The sequence below is a fragment of the Grammomys surdaster genome, unplaced genomic scaffold (assembly GCF_004785775.1).
Source record: "Grammomys surdaster isolate TR1022 unplaced genomic scaffold, NIH_TR_1.0 373, whole genome shotgun sequence".
NCBI lineage: Eukaryota > Metazoa > Chordata > Mammalia > Rodentia > Muridae > Grammomys > Grammomys surdaster.
In genome coordinates this window covers 10,089,359-10,107,269 of record NW_021604792.1, presented here as the reverse complement: position 1 = coordinate 10,107,269, position 17,911 = coordinate 10,089,359, and the positions used below count along the sequence as shown (strand labels likewise).

General features: G+C 36.8%; 3 protein-coding genes across 3 annotated transcripts; all 3 read right to left on the bottom strand.

Moving 5' to 3' along the window:
* Nucleotides 1–2,829: 2,829 nt before the first annotated feature.
* Nucleotides 2,830–3,681, bottom strand: LOC114632317 (taste receptor type 2 member 104-like). The gene has a single exon (XM_028780853.1). The coding sequence runs from the start codon at nt 3,679–3,681 to the stop codon at nt 2,830–2,832; it is 852 nt and encodes a 283-aa protein (XP_028636686.1).
* Nucleotides 3,682–9,744: 6,063 nt separating this feature from the next.
* Nucleotides 9,745–10,695, bottom strand: LOC114632417 (taste receptor type 2 member 105-like). The gene has a single exon (XM_028780922.1). The coding sequence runs from the start codon at nt 10,693–10,695 to the stop codon at nt 9,745–9,747; it is 951 nt and encodes a 316-aa protein (XP_028636755.1).
* A 1,912-nt stretch (nt 10,696–12,607) lies between these two features.
* LOC114632416 (taste receptor type 2 member 114-like) lies at nt 12,608–13,633 on the bottom strand. Its single transcript, XM_028780921.1, has one exon. It carries the CDS (start codon nt 13,631–13,633, stop codon nt 12,608–12,610), a length of 1,026 nt encoding a protein of 341 aa, XP_028636754.1.
* Between the last annotated feature and the right edge of the window lie 4,278 nt (nt 13,634–17,911).

Here is a 17,911-nt window from a genome sequence, read left to right as displayed (position 1 = left end):
TTGTCTCCATATTTGCTCCTGTGAGTATTTTGCTCCCTCTTCTAAGAAGGACTGAAGCAGCTACACTTTGGTCTTCCTTCTTCTTGAGCTTCATGTGGTCTGTGAATTGTATCTTGGGTATTCCGAGCCTTTGGAATACATGCCTCAGCTGACGAACTAAAATGTTCTTAGCTTCCATTCCTACTACATTGATAGATTCTCTCAGAAAATGGTTTTTAACTTATACATTTCCTCACAAGTTAAACGGGCTAGTTTAAAGTATAATCAGTACTTTGAAAAGTTGATTTTCTTTATGAATCAGTAAAAGTTAGTTGAATCTCTTAGATTTTTTCCAAACTTGAAGCTAATGTTCAGTTATCAGTAAGGGCATACCATGTGTGTTTTTTGTGACCAGGTTACCTCACTCGGGATGATATTTTCTAGTTCCATCCACTTGCCTAAGAATGTCATGAAGTCATTGTTTTTAATAGCTAAGTAGTACTCCATTGTGTAAATTTACCACATTTTCTGAATTCATTTCTTTGTTGAAGGACATCTGGGCTCCTTCCAGCTATCATAAATAAGGCTGCTATGAACATAGTGGAACATGTTTCCTTGTTAGAAGTATTATAAAAATATCATTGTATGTATATTCTTTATAAGAACATTTTATGAAATCCTGCATTTTTTTTTTCCATTATCACTTGGGAACAGTAAAGTCTTACAAAGTAAAATAGGATCTGCTGTCTGGATAATGAGTAACCAAAGACTCTTGAAGAAAAAAAAGCAAACTAGTAAAATATGCATATAACCCTGAAATTATCAACTTGTGAAATTATCAATTGACTCAAAAATATCTAAGACATTTTGATTTTAAAAATGTCTGAGTTTATAAAGACGCGTTACCATGCCTCCCAAATACTGTATTTTCTTTACTTCTCCCCTTGCTTTTTTTCTATCTTTTTCTCAAGCCATTTTTGGGTTTCAATCTATACTAGCTTATCTCCGGTGACACCTTCACATTCCGAAGACCCAGTCCAGCCATTGTGGACTATTTTTAAATTATTGTTCACTATTTATTTTTCACTATATTATCATTGTACTGATACTTGCTTCTAGTCTATATTTTCAAAATCTAATAGTGTTATTCTTCAAAAATATTGGATGAAAGTATATAATTCATGTTTCATAATGCTCATTTTATATCTATTTGACACAGGAAAAACTTAAGCCAAGATAAGTACAGACAACACAATATAGATAGAAATTTATGATCCATCTTCATAGTTACTCATTATACACATTCATAAGCATTCATTACACAGGAGTTTTTTACAGCATGGGAAATCAATTATTTGTAATGTAATTGGTAGAAAAAGATTTGCTGCTGAGTATGGATTTCAGATGATCATATCTGATGAATTTTGTTGAAATTGGTTAGTGGCATTAGATTTCTTTTGTAATTTTTATTAATTTATTAATACAATATATTTTGATTGTATTTTTCCCCTCCTCCAACTCCTCCAAGAACCTCCTAATCTCTTTACCCACCCAACCAGGTGATTTCTGCTTTCTCCAAAACAGATATTTTTATTTTTTTGTTTCACTTTTATCTACATATACATTCTAAAACATGATAATTAAAATATAAAATATTGCTTCAGAAACTTACATAACAATGAATGAATCCTTCATATGTATAGGAGTATAAGTGACTGACCACTAACATAAAACCAGTGTACTTTTGTAAGTTGTCAACATAATACATTCACCTAGATCAGTGGTCTGGAAGATCTCATCTTCCTATTGCTGCACCCTTTGCTACACTTCCTCATGTGCCAAACCAAACCATAAAATCATTGTGTTGCTAATTCCTAACTGTAATTTTGTTGCTGTTGCAAATTGTAATGTGGATATCTGATCTGTGACTCCTGTGAAAGGCTTGTCCAGCCACCCAAGGGGTCAAGATTCACAAGCTGAGAACCACTGATTCACATTATTAGGTTGAACAAAAAAAATTCTCTCTAAAAACAGCAATAGACATATGTATCTGTGAGTATAAGTTTATATACATGAGTGTATGTGTGTATGTGTGTGTGCATGCAGTCACATACGTGTGTGTTTGTGTGTGTGTGTGTATGTGTGTATGTGTGTGTGTGTGTGCTGAAATCCTAAGGCAGAATGCTAAACTGCATAGATTTGCTCCTGGTTTTCTCTTTTTCTGTTTGTTCAGAAGCAGAGTGAGACTGTGACCTTTGGGTCAATTCCAGCAGAATCCTTCCTCAGATATCTTTGCTCCATGACTTGACTTCATCTGAAATCACTGGTTTTGATACACAAGAAGACTAGTTTTTATCAGTTCTATATTCTCTTCTTCCAAGACAGCCTGTTTCCTCAGCTATTTCCCACAGGTCACATCTACTCTCAGGACTGTCCCACCACTCCAAGCATCTACTGTAACTAACTGGAAAAGGAAAAGTAACATCCAGACTTAGACTGGGAAAGGAAAAGTAACTATGTGAGAAGTAAAAGTTGTAGACACAGAGAAGCATCCCTCTGGCTCCCCAGTTCCATGTTCTAAATGTCAAGATTCATCATACATGTCTGCCTATCCCCACCCACTTTGGTTTTTCCAGTGAATGGGAAGTCAGTTGTATAAGACTGAGGAGTCTTATTTCCAAAGTTTGATCGCACTATAAAGTCTTACACTGGAGTAGCTGCAGTCACATCAGTTGCCAAAGGTTTCAAAGACATTTAACAATTCAAGTAAAAGACAGTATGAGAGCATAGTGGGAATGGAAAGGATTCCCTTGCTGAACTGTGCCAGAACATCCATTTCTCTGTTATGTCTCACAGCATTTTGACTCCTGCAGTACCCTCACAGAGGCTTGCTTCAGCTCTGTGATTGTTAGAATTGGGATAAAAGAGTGACAACAGGGAATACATGGATGACAAAGTGAAGGCAAAAATAAAGAGAAGTTTATTTTCTGTGAGAAACAAGCATAATGTTTCTATGAGAACACCCATAAAATGTAAGATAAAGAGGACAATAAATGAAATTAAAACTTTCATGGCTTTCTTGTGAGCTTCTGTGTTGAGGTCTTTGAATTCTGATCCAATGGATTGTGTCTGCCTGCTGTGTCTCCAAAGGGAAATGGTTAACAGGAAACAAGTATTTAGGGCCACCATAAAGAGGGAAATGGGCCCCATATTGGCAAAAACATAGTTTATAAGTAACTCACTTTTCTCCAGATGGATCAGCCAGGATGTGTTGCTCTGATGTATTTTAATATCTTTAATCACTTTCACAGCTAATGGAAAAGAAGCTAGCCATGTTATAATTAAGTATCCAATTAGAAAGACAAAAACTTTATCAGCCCTTCTCTTCAACCAGAGAAATATGTAATGGGAAAAATTTGCTATCTTCAGGAAATAAAAGATGCTCAGGCTGGTGGCAAAGCAGACATTCAGGTGCTTAATAATTACCCATATGTAATTCATGCAGTCATGTAGATTGCTAGACATAAGTACAGACAGAAAGAAAACCTTTGCATATGCATCTAAAGTTATTATCCATATGGTAAAAATCCTGGCAATTGCTAAGCCAGTGAGAATAAAGCCAATCTTAGAGAGTTTCTTATTCCTGACCCAGTCTGTGCAGTTTACAAGTACAATAAACGTGATCCCTAAAACTCCCAGCATAGCTTAACTAGTGGCAACAGAAAGGAGTGTGCTTTCCAGTGTGCTCGACATCTGTGCCAATTTCCGAGACTGTTGTTGGACCTGGTGTGAGTCACCTGTTGCAGAATTTTTGCAAGTAGTAGCTACTTGATGTAGAACTGATATTTATCTTCTTCCCTTAAATAAGAACTCCAGAGGAAATCAAGTGTGTGTGGTGGTAAAATGAGAAATAATGTTGTAGTGTTCACCCCTGTGGCTTCTGTAAGATTCAGCTAGTCTACAGAAGTCTGTGGGCTAAATGTCCTCTTGCAATTTGCTAAGATGCAAATTGAAGTTTCTGTTTCATGGATTTTATTTGTCCATCTGAGACTATTTTGCATTTAATAGCCAGAATTATATAGTAAGAGCATTATATATTTATATATAAAATATAAAATACAAAAATCAATATTGCCTTCCACCTTTTAAGTATGAAAATGAGAAAGGAGATGGCTCTCTGTGATTTAAGGGAGGGTCCATTGTAATTATGAGATAGTACTGTAATACATGAAGAAGACAGTGCAGTCAATCAATAGGCTACTAAATTAGTAGAACATTTTGAGCAAGAGACTGAAAAAATGATCACTTCCTTGACTAGAAGAGCAATGTATAATCACCTCTTCAGTTTGGCTGAGGATGCTTGTAAGGGAAATATGGAGTACACACAGATTTGACTCTCAAGAAATTCACTCAAAGAATGACAAATCCAATAAAGATTAGTCTCTACCTTAGTCTCTACCTAGTTCCTTCCTTAAGTCTTTTGAGAGGTAACTGGGTAGGATAACAAGGTTGTATCCTCCTCTTGGGATGACTTATCCCCCTCAAGAACATTCTTAATGAATTTGATTTGTTCTGCTCAATCCTTGACTGACTTTCCTATTCTTGGTCTGAGACAGAGAACCCAAAAGTCAATGGCCCAGGACTAGTTTGATGATTTTGGCCATAAAGCATCCTTTGTTCCATGAGTTAAGCTAATGAGGGACAAAGGAGCCTCCATTATACTCAAAGAACACACAAAATTTACAGGTACTTCATAGATTTGAAGCAGACTGGAGCAGGCTTAGAAAGGAGTTAACTATTTCCCTCACAGTCTTTTAACTATATCCCTCCTCTCTGGACATTTTGGCAGCAAATTTTCAAAACTACCCATTTTAATATTCTTTATCAATATAAAATATTGACACTTCTCTGCTCATTTGCTAAAGACACATGCTGTAAATACTATCACATATAAAATACTCCTTGAAGCTAAAATCACTTCAGGCAACGGGACATGCCACTCTGCAGCTGCGCTGGCCCAGATATCACTATGGACCTAGGTGGCAGTGTAGGCTACCCAGATCAGCATGGCCCTTGGAAGAAGCATGGCCCACAACAACAGCGTAGTTTCAGGATGCAGCATAGACCACAGACATCTATATTGCCATTGGTGTAGCGTGTAGTTTCTGCTAGCCTCCTTTAAGCTCTGGGTCAACTGATCTGCCAGCCCCACCCCTCCAATCCACAGATGAAACATACACACATACATTAACTTAATTTTCAACCTAACTTATGGCTCAATTGTGGGGTGCTTCTAATCTCCCATGGCTATCATGCTCTTCCCAATACTCTTAGCTCAGCCCCCTAAATCTGTCTTCAACTTTAATTGCTCATTTACCTTCTCTTTGTTCAGCAATCCAAAACTACCTTCAGCTTTAGTTGTATTTCTAATCTTCCACCAGGGGAAATGGTCTGTGGCCACTCTGCCCTGAGATCTCACATGGCTGATCACCTTTTCTCCCTCTGAAGCATGGTGAAAATCCTCCTCTCTCCCCTGTGTCTTCTAACTTGCTTGTGGGGACTTGGAAGTCCTGCCTCTTCTGCCCAGCTCATTAGCCACTAGCATCTTTATTGATGGATCAAGAACCAACTGGGGAACAGGACCGTAGCGTTAGAACCACTCCCTACATTGTGTCCTATATTTATAAGTTTAATATGATTAAGATAAGAATTTTTTCACATGTGTTTCATTGTAGAAACTTTTATATCCAATTTTTATTTTATTTTTTATATCAGTATTTTTAAAAATTCTCAAAACCTTTGACCACAAACCATTCAAAATGTAGCATGGGGGAGTTTAGAAATAGGTAAGAAAAATTTCAAATTTAATTTTAAAGAAGGCCAAGACTGGAAACATTCACAACCTTCCTTTATAAGTTAAGTTGGGAAGATACACTGTGAATATGAACTCAAGGGCCTACTATACATAAAGTTCTAATGAAACCAGGTTCAAAATGTAATTAAAAAATAAATGAGAGCCAAGTCAACCTCCAGCAGGAAGACAGAGCATCAAATGAGAGAAAGGGTTGCCATCCTGCAGTCAAAACTCTGACCCACAATTGTTTCTGTTTGAAAGAACTGCAGGGATGGAAATGGAGAGGAGCCTGAGGATAAAAAGGTCCGGTGACAGGCCTAACATGGGATACAGCTCAAGTGGAGGTCCCAAGGCCTGATACTATTCTTGTGGCTCTGGATTGCTGACAGAAATGGACCTATCATGACTGCCCTCTGGAAGACCCACAAGCGGCTGAAAGAGTCAGATACAGGTATTTGCACCCAAGCAATGGACAGAAGTTCCTGACCTCTGTGGTTGAATTAGGGAAAGGCTGAAAGAAGCTGAGGAAGAGGACAACCCTGTAGGAGGAACAGCAGTCACAATTAATCTGGACTCCTGAGATCTCTCAAACACTGGACCACCAAAATGGCAGCCTATGCCAGGTGATATGAGGCCCCCAACACATATACAGCAGAGGATTGTTGGGTCTGTTTCAGTCAGAGAAGATGCACCTAACCCTCAACTGACTAGAGGCCCCAGGGAGTTTAAAGGTCAGGTGGTGTGGGGCAGTGGGCTATGAGAAAAAGCCAGAAAGCTTGGTAGAAAGATCTGAAGCCCCAGGAACCTTGGTCTGAAGAGGGCCAGTAGGACGGGAGGCTGCTTCAAACTTTCCCAAATCCATATGGCTCTCTTAGCTTCCACTCCCCACAACCCCTCCTATGGAGAGGTCCATGTCCTTGATCACGTAGGAATAACACCTCCATGCAAATAAGGCATTCCCAAGCTCTCAAACCAAACCAAACCAATAGAAGCTACCTGCTCTCCCCCCAAAACTGTATATATCCCCCGGAGCTCAAAAATAAAGGTGTTGTGTAATGTGAGACCTTCCTGCTGTCGGAGTGCTTTTTCACGATTCCTCGCCAGTCGCTGGCTATCCTGTGCATTTCAAAGGATGACAACACTTCTCTCCTCCCTGTGGGCAGAGCTGTAACACTTTTCCTTCTGTGGGCACTCCCGAGCTGCCCTCGGAAAGAGGGAACCTAAAGAGCTGTAACATTTGCCTGCCTTTGGAGGCTGGGACAGAGGCAGACTCTCCAGTCTGTCCCCCCTTCGTCCTCTCGGGCCCAGCTATCCAAGGCTGCTGTAGACGCGATTCGAGAGGCTACACCGGCCCTGCCCCGTGACTGAAAAGTGCGCTGTGCTCTAGCTCACAGTCAAACTCTCGCTCTCTCCTGCCAGAGCCTTGCACTGCTGCAGCCCTGGCTTCCCAGACAGTCTCGGAGCGGAGCTCCGTGCCCCACCAGCTCTCTCTGAGCCACGGTGTCCAGGACACCTGCTGCTTATGCCGCCTGTGCCCTACAAAACCGCCCACGACCCTGCACAACAAGGTGGGGTGGGGGTGGGGAGTGAGAAAAGCTCCACGGAGACAGATGGGTGGGTTGGAGGTATGGGACGTGGAACAGTCAGAGGGTGGAGAAGGGGGAATAAAATATATAGTGTCAATAAATAAATGAATGAATAAATAAATAAGTAAATTTTAAAAAAGAAAAAAAAAGAATTATTGCAAGGGAATTAAAATTTTTAAAAAGATTTTATTCATTTTGTGCATGTTAGTACACTGTCATTGTCTTCAGACACACCAGAAGAGGGTATCAGATCACATTACAGATTGTAAGCAATCATGTGGTTGCTGGGAATTGAACTCAGGACCTCTGGAAGAGCAGTCAGTGCTCTTAACTACTGAGTAATCTCTACAGCCCAGAATTTCAGAATTTACAAAGCATTAAAAAAGAAAACCCAAAGCACCTGTACTCATTATACAGAGATAAAGGACCTATTTATCCAGTCTATACAAAAATGAAAGAAAAAGTTTCTAAGTATTAGTGATATATTTCTTACAGCTATCACTGAACATCTGTGAATCTGTCACTGCATATCATGTATCTATCATAAAATTTATACAGAAACATTAAACATGTAGAGTTAAGTATTGCAAGAGTTTGTATTTAAGTGCTTTTTAAAGATTTTTTTTTATTTTTAGCATTTTGTTTCTAAGATTAGTATAATGGAAGCTGCCTTATTTTATAGTAAAAATCAAACTAATGATATAAATGGAAAAACCACCAATGAGAGTTTTTAAAAAAATTATTTATTTTTGTATGTGAGCGCACACATGCTGGTGGGAGAGTTAGACTCTCTTCAGCTCAAGATTTTTTCACTGATCTGTTCAGAACCAAACTAAGCAGTAGCTTTGTGTTGGGATACGTGACTTTAGGGTCTGATAGATCAGGTAGACACTCCCTCTCCCAGGTCCTCTTGGTATGTCCCTTAGCCTCTTCAGACTATGCTGGGAGCTCAGGAGTGATGATACACGTTTTCATTCTAAAACAAAAAAGTTTAGGAATTGATTATTGAGAAATCAACAGTTCAAACATGCCTGTGGATTTCTGGATATGAATGATAATATGTGTATATTTGTTCTAAACCCTTAACAGGACATTGTCTACTCCACTCAAGTCCTGGACTTGGTCCACTATTTTCTGCTTTGGCCAGACACTGTGTCTTTGGATGTTTTCTTCAGGACAACCTCTCCTCAGCTCTAATGTATTTCTGGGTGCTTCATTTCAAATACCCCTGGGGTTGAACACCCTGAAGACTTCTTTTGTCATGGCTTTTATCCATCTTCCACACATTGTCTGCTTCTCTAGATATTTGTCATAGAGCCGCATCCACTCTTATAACCATTGTTGCTTCATCAAATATCTACTAGTAATAAACACTATGGAGCTTAATGGATGAAGTAAAGCAACTGTAAGTAGTTACACCCCTCTCTGTTCTTCAGTTTCAAGTGGTAAATGTCAAGAGTGACAACTCTCTGCCTAAATTCCTTTGTGAGTCTTTGAGAAAGGGTATCTGTACTCTGGGGAAAATCAGGTTAATTGCAATGAGGTCTTGTTTCAGACATTTATTCTATCTGTAGAAGTGTTTACTTGAAGTAGTCTGCAGGTTGATGATTTTCTTCTACCAAGTGTATGAGAAAGATTTGGTAGGAAATTGGTAGGAACCTAACTGAAACATCAAATTTTCACATGACATTAAAATCCCACCATAGAGTGAGATTCTAAGAGACATAGTCAGAATTGTTGCAGAAGATTTCAGTAAAGTTTAACACTACAGTTGGAAGTCAATAGAAATGGGCTAGCAAGAGAGATTGGTAGATAAAAATGATTGGTGTGCATACCATATGACATGAGTTCCATGTTAAAAAGCTGTATGGAGTAGCATGCATCTGTAATCCCAACACTGCTTCCATGAGAAGGGATGTTTAGACAGGTGAACTGGCTGAAAGTTCGTAGTTCATCTAGTCTGGACTGTCAAAATGACAGCCACAAAGGAGAGACCCTACTCTAAGGTTAAAGTAGAGAACCAGTTCCTTGGCCTGTGAATATCAATGTTAAAAATAACACCAACAAATCTATTCCCTCTTACATCTCCTAACACCTCTCCATACACACACACAAACACATACATACACAGAGATACACACACACACATATACACACACACACACACACACACAAACACATACACAGAGATACTCACACACACACATATGTTCACATAGAATAAAAAATAAAAATAAAAGAGGAGTTTACACTTCCCCAAACACAATGCAAGAACACTGTACAAATGAAAAAGACCTTCTATGATTTCCTTATTATTATTCCAGACTAACCATTTCTGTTCCAGAGCCATGTGGCCCTTAGATATTTTCCTTTCTCAGAGAACTTTAATCCCTGCAGTACCTTTACCAAGGCTTGTTTCAACTGGCTGTTTGTTACAATTAGAATAAATGAATGACAGCAGGGATATACAGATGCAGTTGTGAAACCAAAAGTAAATAGCAGTTTGTTTTCTGGGATAAACAGGCAGATAATTTCTATTGAAACACCTATAAAATACAATATGAAAAGGATGATAAATGAAGTTAAAAATTTTATGGCTTTCACATGAACTTCTGTGTTAAGGTCTCTGAATCCTGAAACATTAGACTGCATCTGCCTGCTGTGTCTCCAAAGTGAAATAATCAACAAGAAACAGGCAGTTAAGGTCATCGTAAGGAGAGAAATGATTCCAATATTGATTAAAATATAGTTCACTGAGAATTCTCTTTTCTTCCAGTTCGTCTCTGAGGTCCTGTTTCTATGATTCACTTTATTGTTCTTCATCACCTTCACAGCAAATGAGAAAGAGATTACCCAAGAAATTAGCAAACACCCCATCAGAATGACAAAAACTTTATCAGTTCTCCTCTTCAACCAGAGAAATATACAGTGGGAAAAATTTCCTATCTTCAGGAAATAGAAGATGCTGAGACTGGTGGCGAACCAGACATTCAGGTGATTCACAGTCATCCATATATAAGAGACAATTTCAGTGGGAAGGTCAGACAAATACTTACTTTGGTAGAACAGTTTTGCATATGCATCTAAAGTTAATATCCATATAATAAAAATCCTGGAAGTTGCCAAACCAATGAGAAGGAATCCAATCTTAGAGAGCTTCTTGTTCTTGGCCCAGTTCATGCAGTTTATAATTGCAATAAATGTGTTCCCTAAAACTCCCATACTGGCTTGAACAGTTGCAATAGAAAGGAGGATGCCTTCTGCTGCACTCAGCATCTCTGCAGGTCCCTAACGTTGTATTTGTTGAAACTATACTATATCTGCTGCAGAGTGTCCTCTATATCGATAGATTTTTTTCTTCTTTCCTTAAATAAAGGATTTAAAAATAAAGGAAAATATGTTGCAGGTGAATCTTCAGGGTTTTCACAGAGTTTTGTCCAGTAGCCCTGTAAGACTCATCTTGTCTACAGAATATATGCAGAATAAATCTCTTGTAATTTTCTTATAAGCAAATGATGGTTTCCATTTCTTGTATTATAATTTCCCCTTTGATTCTATTTTGCATAGTAGTTGAGTAGAAGTGGCTGATATAAACAGGATGAAATTTAGCAAATGGAATAACATTTAATTTTATGTTTTAAATATGAAATCATCATCTTGAGTTGTGCAAGGTAAGAACACCTACCAGCTCCTCAAGAGGTGAAATATTGCACCACTTTAGCCTGGGAGTTCACCTAGCTAAACCACAGCACTCTTCTGAAGAAAAATAAATTCCATACCTGTAAAACTAAAAGGACAAAGAAAGAATGAAAATGAAGAGTGAGAAGCCATCATAATTTTATTGTTCATAGACATAACCTGAGTGTACAAATAAATACTATAGAAAAATATAAACACTTTACTCTAGACTATTGATTTAATGTTTAATAAAAATGTAAGTTCTTTTTTAGGTATGGTAAGTTTCAGAATAAAAAAGTTGTATCTATGAATAATTGTACTTAGTGATAGGTTTCATAAAGATTTTTTAAATCAAGTATGTCATGATTTTAATATTTACAAACTTCCACTATAATAAGTTACATTCCCATTAGCAGGGTAAAAGAACCCCTTTCTCCAATGTCTTTGTCAGCATTTGTTGTAATTTGTGTTCTTGATTACAGCCACTCTGCCTGGGTTGAGAGGAAATTCCAAAATAATTTTAATTTGTATTTCCTATATAGACAAGGGTGTTGAACAATTTTTGAAATATTGATGGGCATTTGTGTCTTTTTTAGAACTATTTGTTCATCCCATTAGCATATTTATTGATTGGGTTTGTTGGAATTTGATATTTTGAACTTGCCACATATAATAAATATTAATCCTGTGTTGAATATATGATTAGGCAATGAAGATTTCCTCTTACTCTTTAGGCTGTCTCTTAACTCAACTATCTATTTTCTTTGCTGATTTACCTTGTTAGTGGCTTAATTATACAGTATTATCAGGAGTATATAATCATTTTCTTTCCCGTGGTGATCAGTATAAGTATCATCTTCAGTGTCCTGTGTCCTTAAGATTGTCTTCTTTTCCTAAGTAAGGTCTTTTAAAACCTAGTGAGTAAACAAGAATAATGGAAACAGGTTGTTTATTTTAGGGGGCACCCTCCCTGTCCAATTTTGTGTGATAGTGTCACTGACATTGATCATTATGAAGAATCATTTCATAATTCTTCTGATCTATTGTCCTATGACAATTTTTCTAGCTATTTATCAGAGTTGAATCCACTATTATAACAATGGTACTATATCAAATACTTAATGTAACATGAATGTTGTGGTTTAGTGCGTAAAAATAAAGGAAACTTTGTAAAACGTAAAAATGTACACAAAAGTTTCATTTTGCAAATGTCCAGATTGATTGTAACATGGTCTTGCTCTCCTTTTCTTTGAGTCTCCTGGGGAAAGGGAGTCAGTGGCACAGGAAAGCCAAAGGAATAGCAATGCAGTGTTATTTTGGATGTTAGGCACACCATGAAATCTTTCTTTACATGGGATGGTCTATAGTCGATGTTTTTCCTTTGGAAGACATACAGGAAGAGATGAAAGAGTCAGGAGACTGACTGTACAAATGAACCGGTACATGGAATTAAAATCCCACCTGGTAGTGTGCTTCCTCGAGAGGCAGAAGACTATTCCAACTGTGTTTGTTAATGATGCCAAATCAATAAAAGAACATAGTGCAAGTGAAAGGATCCACAGAGATTTTTCTGCTGACTATTCCAGATTGTTTCTCTTCCAGGCTGACATGTGCCTCTGAGTCTGTTTCCTTTCTCAGAGCACTTTAATCGCTGCAGCATCCTTACAGAGCTTTGCTTCAGTTGACTGTTTGCTAGGATTAGGATAAATGAGTGACAGCAGGGATAGATGAATGCTATTGTCAAACCAAACATGAATAACAGGTTGCTTTCTGGAATTAACAGACAAATTACACTGATGGTAATACCCATGAAATGCAGTATAAAGAGGATAATAAAAGATAATAAAACTTTTATTGTTTTCACATGAACTTCTGTGTTGAGATCTCTGAATCCTGATTCATTTGATTGCATCCTCTTTCTGTGTCTCCAAAGGGAAATGATTAAGAGAAAACATACAATTAACATTATCATAGAGAATGAGAATACTCCCCCATTGGTGAAAACATACTTTACGATCAATTCATTTTTCTTCATGTGGATCTGCCAAGATGTGTTTACATACAGAATTTTACAGTCTTTAACCATCTTCACAACTACTTGGAAAGAAAACAGACATGACATAAGCAAACACCCTATCAGGAAGATAAGTACTGTATTAATTCTTCTTTTTAACCAGAGAAATATGTAGTGGGAAAAATTTGCTATCTTCAGGAAATAAAAGATACTGAGACTGGTGGCAAACCAGACATTCAATTGACCGAGAATTATCCATAGATAACTGTTGAGTTCAACTATGTTGATAGGAGACAGCAATTGTGGAGAGAATATTTTCATGTATGCCTCTGTGATTAAGAGCCCCACAAGGCAAATTCTGGAAATTGCCAAGCCGGTGAGAATGAAGCCAATGCTAGAAAGCTTCTTGTTCCTGGTACAGTCCATGAAGTTCACAAGTGCAATGAATGTGTTCCCTGCAATGCCCAGCACAGCCTCACTAGTTGCAACGGAAAGGAGGACACCTTCCATTGCACCCAACATCTTTTAAGATCTTTAAAATGGCTTCTGCTGAAGCTGTTCAAGATGCCAATCTATTGGCTGCTCAATAAAGGAGCGGTTTTATCCTCTTTCCTTAAAGACTTAAATATATTTCAAAAATTATTTGTGGTAGAATCTGAAATGTCTTCATGGAGTTCTCTCCAGTTGCTCCTGTCTTAGCTTGTCTACAAGATGCTCCAGACTGAATGCTTTCCTGCCATTTGTTAATAGGCAAATGAGAGTTTTTGTTTTGTGTGTTTTATTTGTCTCTGTGAGACTATTTTGCATTTGAAGAAGTGTCAGGTTGTGAAGTCAGTGATCTGACTACAGGAAAGGAAGAAGGTCAAGGAAGCTGATGAGAGTATGAGGAATGGCAGACTAAACAGACATACTTTGTTCACTCTTGATGAAGGCTTCAGGGCAGGTATATACCACTAGGAACCCAAGTATGTTCTGGTACTCAAGGACCACACATAGGTGAGTAGCATATAGGCTTCATAGAAGTGGGCACACAAGCCCTGTACACACACATCTATAGCCAATAAGGCAAAGGGGAGGCAAAGATGAGGTTCTCTGGTATCACAGTCCTATTAACCTAGAATCATACAAAAGTGGCACTCAGTGAAAAAGAGGTATATAAAAGATTATTATTCTTTTGGGCTTTACCTACACATTTGATATCAGCTAACTTGTGCTGACTAATGCTGAATACCCATTTTAGTACTAGATTATCTAAGCATAAACTTGCTCTTAGATATTCTCTTTTCTAAAGACAGAAATGATAGAAAGTATGAAATCTGACACTGATTTCTGTCTTTTAAGAAATCAAATTCAGTATCACTAGCTGGTCACAGTCACACTCTTAAATATATGCTCTCTGCAATGTTGGGATAGGGGCATCACTTGACACCTGCCTAGGTGACACAGTGCTAGCTGTGTTCTGGAAAAAATAACTCAAAACTCCAAACAACAATACCAACAACAAACGCAACCAATCAACAAACGCAACCAATCAACCAACCAACCAACCAACCAACCAACCAACCAACCAACCAACCAAAGAAATAAAACCAAAACCAAAACAGAAATAAAAGACAAAAAGGTAAAATCATCATAATGCTCATCTATAAACACATTTTAAATGCATAAATCAAATAGCATGTAGAATTACATATGCAACATCTGGTACTACTACAATGATAATGGCAATGTACATTCTATGTTGTAAGAGTGCATTTGTGCTTTATTCTGTATAATGTAATTATATACACACTGTGCTTGACAGTTATTTTGTTCTGAGCTGAAGTTCAACTAGATATCATAAAAGGACTGGCAAAGGAGGAATGTGAGATTCATTGGCAGTACTGTTTATAAGTGTGTCCCCTGCCATAGAGAGGAGAGGATAAGGAGAAAACTGTTAAGGGCAAAAGAAAGAGCTCTGGCATCAAAGGAATAAACAGATGGTTTATCCTGGACCCAAACATGAGTGATTGTGGTCTGGGAACAAAGATTTAGGTCTCCCTATAAATAACACGTTCTGGGGAAAAGGCCAATTTAAGACTTTTTATTGTAACAGGACAAGGAAAGTAATGGAAAGCATGCTTTTCAAGTATACTGGTGGAAACATGAAGTAGGCAGATTACAGAAAAATGGAGAATCTCTGCCATACGCTTTGATGTTATTTGACAATATTTTCAGGGCTTTGGATAGAAACCAGGATCTCTGTTTGTACATAAAAAGTTGCTGATGCCCTTTCCCATTTTTGTGATAGCTCTTAAAAATTGGTGAGGGTATCTGTGGGCAGCAAGGTCCACATTGCATTCTGATGTTGAACCAAATTGACAAAATAGACATGTAATAACTCATCACTTTATGAGCCTGAAAGTTCACAGAAGACTTTCTGAATAGCATTTACATTTTTCAAACATGTCATAGAAGTCAGATATAGGTTCTCCTGACCTTTTCTGACATTGTTGCATTGAGGCTGAAGCAATAAATTGTGGGAAGACTTTAATATAGTATAAGACTTATGGTAGGTATTTTCAAATGTCAGTGCTATGAAAGTTGTCAAGTGGGTTTTTTCTTTAAGCCAGGGAAAACAATTTTTCTGTTAGCAATAATTCCCTGAAGCCAATAGTTGAATTATTTGGTACAAAATCTCAAATCTCATAATACTTGTAACAAAATGTATTTTCTATCAGCAGATATGAGTTAATGTAGTGTGACAACTTTATCATCCCAGTAGCAAAGTTAGCCCATCTCGGACTTCAAAAGAATGAACATATTTCATATGGAGAAGATCCAGAAACAATACACAAGTACTTTATGTTTCCATATACAGAGAGGCACTTTCATTAAAATTTTTTGTTAGATTAAAATCATTTGAGAATTTTATACTGTATTTAGATCATTTTTTTCTCTTCTACTACTCCCCTCAAACTTCTAAATTTACCTAGTATAAGTGAGTTGAATTTAGTTTGAAAGATTTTATTGAGAATTCTTGTATCTGTATTCTTTAGGGTTGTCTTTCCATAATTTTCTTTCTTGTATATTTGTCTCATTTGTATATTAATGTAATATGAGCTTCACACAGAGTTGGTAGAATTTTCTCTTTCTATTTTATGGATTGGTTTGAGAAGCATTAGTTCATGTTCTTTTAAAAGCTGATAAAATTCTGTGATGTGTTTATCTAGATCTTGGATTTATTTGAAGATTGTCTGTTATTTTAATCTCATTGGTAATTATGGCCTTAGATAAATTTTTATCTCTTCGTGTTTTACCTTTGGAAGATCATACACATGAAGAAATTTATACCTATCATTTAGGTTTTATAGTTTGGTAAAGTATAATCTTTTGAAATATATCTTTTTATGATCCTGTGGTTTTAAATGGTATCTATTTTAATGACTCCTTTTCATTTAAAATTTAATTAATTAGAGTCTTCTTTATAGCTTTGGTTTATTTGTATAAGATCTATCAATCTTTTCTTATCTTTTCTTTTTTTGTTTTTTTGAGACAGGGTTTCTCTGTGTATCCCTGGCTGTGCTAGAATTCACTCTGTAGACCAGGTTGGCCTCAAACTCAGAAATCCACCTGCCTCTGCCTCCCAAGTGCTGGGATTAAAGGTGTGTGCCACCATTGCCAGTTTAGGTCTATCAATCTTATTAATATTTTCAAATAATAAACTTTTTGTTGCATTTTTTATTTATTTTTCTATTTCTTTTATATTAGTTTCTGACCCAATCTTGATTATTTTTTCCTGTCTACTGTTTTTGGATATTGCTTGCTCTTCTTTTCCTCAGGCCTGAAGGTACATGTTTAAGTTGCTCTTTTTGTTTGATTTTTTGTTTTTATGGAGAGCTTCATAGTCATAAACTTTCCTTTTAGGATATTTTTCATTGGAACTCACATATTTTTATGTTTGCATTTTCATTCAATTTTAGAATTTTTAATTTTTTTGGTGATATACTGATGATTTATTAATGAGTTGTTTAATCTCCCTAACTGTGTGTATTTTTTTAAATTTTTATTGCTATTGATATTTATCTCAATTGTGTTGTGGTCAGGTAAAATACAAGGAGTTATTTTAATTTTCCTATGTTGTTTGAGACTTACTTTTTGTCCTAGTATACGATGCATGTTAGGCAAAATTCTATGACCTACTAAGAAGAATGTACTCTTTCTAGTGTTTAGATGGAATGCCCTTCCCGCTCCCTTTGGTGACTTGTCTACTGGTTGAAGGCTATCATGAAGTTATTTACTATTAAAGGGTTATGGTTGATATGTTGCATTATGTGTTATAACAATTATGATATAAAATTGAGTGTGCCAGAGTTTGTTGCATATATATTTAGGGTTGAATTATCTTCTTGATGGATCAGTCCACTGATAAATATGAAGTGACTTTATTTCTTTTGATTAGTTTTTGATTTAGAGTCTATTTTGTTAGATTGGGGTACCAGCTCTTTCTTATTTCTTGGTTTCATTTTATTGAATTACTTTTTCCCATCCTTTTATCCAAATGTAATAGCTATTTTTGGTGGTGAGATATGTTTCTGGGAGGCAACAACATGATAAACCCTGCTTTAAAATCTATTCTGCAAATCTATTTGATTGGAGAGTTGATACCATCCATATTCAAAGTTATTCCTGAAAGATATGCTTGATTTCTTTCATTTTGTTGATTTTAGTGTTTGTTTGCTTAGATCTCATTGCTTTCTCCTTATTATTCTTTGGGCATGATTACTTTCCTCTTCTGTCCTAAGTATTTCTGCTAGTATT